The 3,121-nt window shown below is 31.5% G+C and overlaps 1 protein-coding gene across 7 annotated transcripts in view; it reads right to left on the bottom strand.

The window, feature by feature from the left end:
- Positions 1-1,139: 1,139 nt before the first annotated feature.
- Positions 1,140-3,121, bottom strand: part of LOC102675632 (potassium voltage-gated channel subfamily KQT member 1) — a 55,308-nt gene continuing 53,326 nt past the window's right edge. For all 7 annotated transcript variants that reach the window (XM_006610584.2, XM_006610590.2, XM_006610585.2 and 4 more), the window contains 2 exons: positions 2,932-3,054; positions 1,140-1,524 (listed from right to left, as the gene is read on the bottom strand). In XM_006610584.2, coding sequence (XP_006610647.1) covers positions 1,423-1,524; positions 2,932-3,054 — 225 coding nt within the window. In that variant the 3' untranslated portion in view covers positions 1,140-1,422. The remainder of the gene's footprint in view (positions 1,525-2,931; positions 3,055-3,121) is intronic.

Genomic DNA, 3,121 nt, shown 5'->3' with positions numbered 1-3,121 from the left:
TCGATGCGTTTGCTTTTAAATCGTCCAAAAACATCGATCTCTCCTGGTTATATATCGAGAACTCACGATCGACATGATGAATATATTTTCCATTGTTTTTCGTTTATTATTATTATTATTATTATTATTATTATTATTATTATTTTTATTTTCAATTTATTATTTAACTTTATATTATTCCAACGTTTTTCCAACGTTGTTCCAACGGTTCCCAAGTTTGTTCGAAGAGAACAATCATTCCTGTGCGTTTAGCGTGATCGGTTTTATGAAAGCTATTCTCCGAGGACCACTGATCAGTATCAGTAGAGGAAGTATATGTAAGCGACGACGTTTAAAGTGAGCTTTGCTCCTGCCAAATTCTTTTATAGGATCTAGATCGATTTTTTCCCGGAGATAAGGCCCTCTGGGCTGGAGGATTTTACGAATCTTTTTTTTTTATTTTCTAGTTTTTTTTTTCCTTTTCTTTTCTTTAAGACGAGGTACGAACAATGTCAAAGAAACTTTTTTTTTATATTTTTGATTTTTTTCTTTTTTTTGTTTCTTTTTTAGTTTGGTTTCTTTGCGATTGTAAAGGAGTTTATGTATGTTGGACGATTTTCTGATTATCTATAGATTCTTTGCTTTGAATGTTCAGGTACTATCTTTCTTCGTTTTTTTTTTTTTATGATAATTGAATTAAATATTTGAATAATTTAAAAATTGAATAATATTTAATTCATTCTTGGTTCCAGATTTATGCAAAAAGTAAAGATGATTTTCTTTCTTGTAATCCTTTGGATATTTTTGTATAAAGTTCAATGAGATTTTTCGGCGAGATTCCATATTATTTAAGAATAGATGTAAATTTTTAACTTTCGTTAAATTTTTGATGTCAACTAAATCTTAATTTTAAACAATTCTTCTTTTTTATTCGTTATAAATTCTTAATTATCGATCCTCATCCAATAATTGCACAATCTCTTCTTTTCCACTTATTTCATAATTTTCACTTTTGTTAAATCTATCTTAAACTTTTAACTTCGATTTATCCATCTTTCTTTCGTTTTCGTGATTCGTTGTTTCTTTCAATTTCCCAAACTCCTCACCATCCATTTCTTAATCCATTTCTTCTCCATTTCATTTAATATCCTTCAATCGACAATCAAAATAGCAATAAGAAATCCATAAATAACTAATATAAAACAATCGTCGAGAACAAAAATCGTCCAGTATCTCCAGTTTCTTTCGAACGTTACTTTGATCTATGTACGCATAGATAAGAAAGATCCCTGTATTTGCGGCCGAGTGCACAAGGCCGATCGCGGTTCAACCGCTTTCGCTTAACATATTCGCCGCGACGTTGGTTATGGTAACACGAGGCAAAGTCCATGGAATTGCCGGTGATCGCGAAATAGATGGCACGAGCTCGCCGGGGGCTTTCTGTTACACGTCGTCCTCTATACTCCTCAGGGGTATTTGTTGCTTTTGTGCCACCGCGTTCAGCACGTAGACCAGCTGGTCCAATTTCTTGTCCATCACGGACAACTGCGGACAGAAATAGTTTCCATGTGAGAAACAATCTTCTCGCTCGTCCCTGCGGATAGAAGAATCTCTGCTCTCTGGACAGAGAGGTATTTTTCTTTTCACTTTCTCTCGTTTTTCTTTTTTTTTTTTCTTTTTTCTCGTTTTTTTTCTCATTTGAAGATTTTATTTTGAAGATTGGGAACGAAAAGTTAATAAATGGAATTTGTTCAGAAAGTTTGAGGAGAAATAGGAAAAGTTGTATGTTTGTGTTTTTGTTTCAAATTTTTTAAATAAAATTAAAATTAAAATTTGTTACAAAAGGATATTATAAAATTATAGGAAAAATAGATTATATAGTAATATATAAATATTATTAATCATATTAATTTTTACAATAATTACAATCATATTAATTTTTGATATGATTGTAGTTTGTAATCTTTATATAATTATATTGTAATAAAGTGTGTTAATGCTTGATGAATTTGAAAGGAATAATAATCATGGATGATGTACTTTATGAAAACGTGTTATGTGAAATGTAATATGATTCGACAAAGAGTTGATAATAGATATTTCAAATTGCATGATTAATTTCAATGATCTAATAATTTAAAAGCAATTTAATAATTCATTTCAATAATATATTCATGTTTTCTAGACACAGATACCTATATATTGATAATTTAACAAATTTTTTAATCTCTACTATTGGAGATCGTGATACAATTGTATCCGCGTTAATACGATCGAATTGAAACTGAATGCTCAAGCATAAAGCTTTGCAGACCTTCATCGAATTGAAAATTATATCTCTCATTACATTTATCCACTTGTAGCGATGGAATTAAATTTAACATTTTCAAATCCAAGTCAAATCTAATATCAAGGGTTCATTTCATAAAATTCTATTTTATTACGACAAAATAAGTTTCTACAAAGATGAAAAAATCTACAATCTATTTATATCGCTTATTCGTACGATGAAAAACCGATCGTATCCGATCTTTGCCGAATCCACTCGAACCTCTCATCGTAATATGGGAATATCCAAATCTCAAGCGATCTCAACCGATCTCTCCCGATGTTTCCCGAACTATTCCGAATTTACGATTTCAAATATTTACAATCACTAATAACGAGAATTCATAAAAAAAATTCGAATCCATTTAATCAACGTTCGATCAGAATTGAAAGTATCTCGTGTCTGTACCCAATTTAAATTAAAACTATCGATTTTTAAGATATCAATGAGAAAAAGGAATGTTCAAAATTTTACGATTGAATTTATACTTTATATTATCCTATCACTATCTATAAATAAAATGGGAATATATATGTACGTGAAAGAAAATTTTCACCCTCGAAAAAAAAAAAATAACGAGTATTAGAGATGACACAGAGCCGGAAGAAAGGTCGTGAACTCACCTGCTGCTCGACCCTGTATAAGCGTGCGCCTATAGTCATTGGCTTCACGTTCCCCGCTCGGTCGATTCCTGCTAGGTAGCTGCCCGGTTTGCCCAGGGTCTGGTCCAATCTCCTCTGCAACTCCTGTGAAAAGGCGCAGGTTAAACGCTTAACGAGATAACGTAGCGCAGAATTAAATAGAAATAAGCGG

This window comes from Apis dorsata, unplaced genomic scaffold (assembly GCF_000469605.1).
Source record: "Apis dorsata unplaced genomic scaffold, Apis dorsata 1.3 scaffold_74, whole genome shotgun sequence".
In the NCBI taxonomy this organism is placed as follows: domain Eukaryota; kingdom Metazoa; phylum Arthropoda; class Insecta; order Hymenoptera; family Apidae; genus Apis; species Apis dorsata.
Note: the sequence above shows the minus strand (reverse complement) of the source record. Positions and strands in the feature narration are given on the sequence as shown.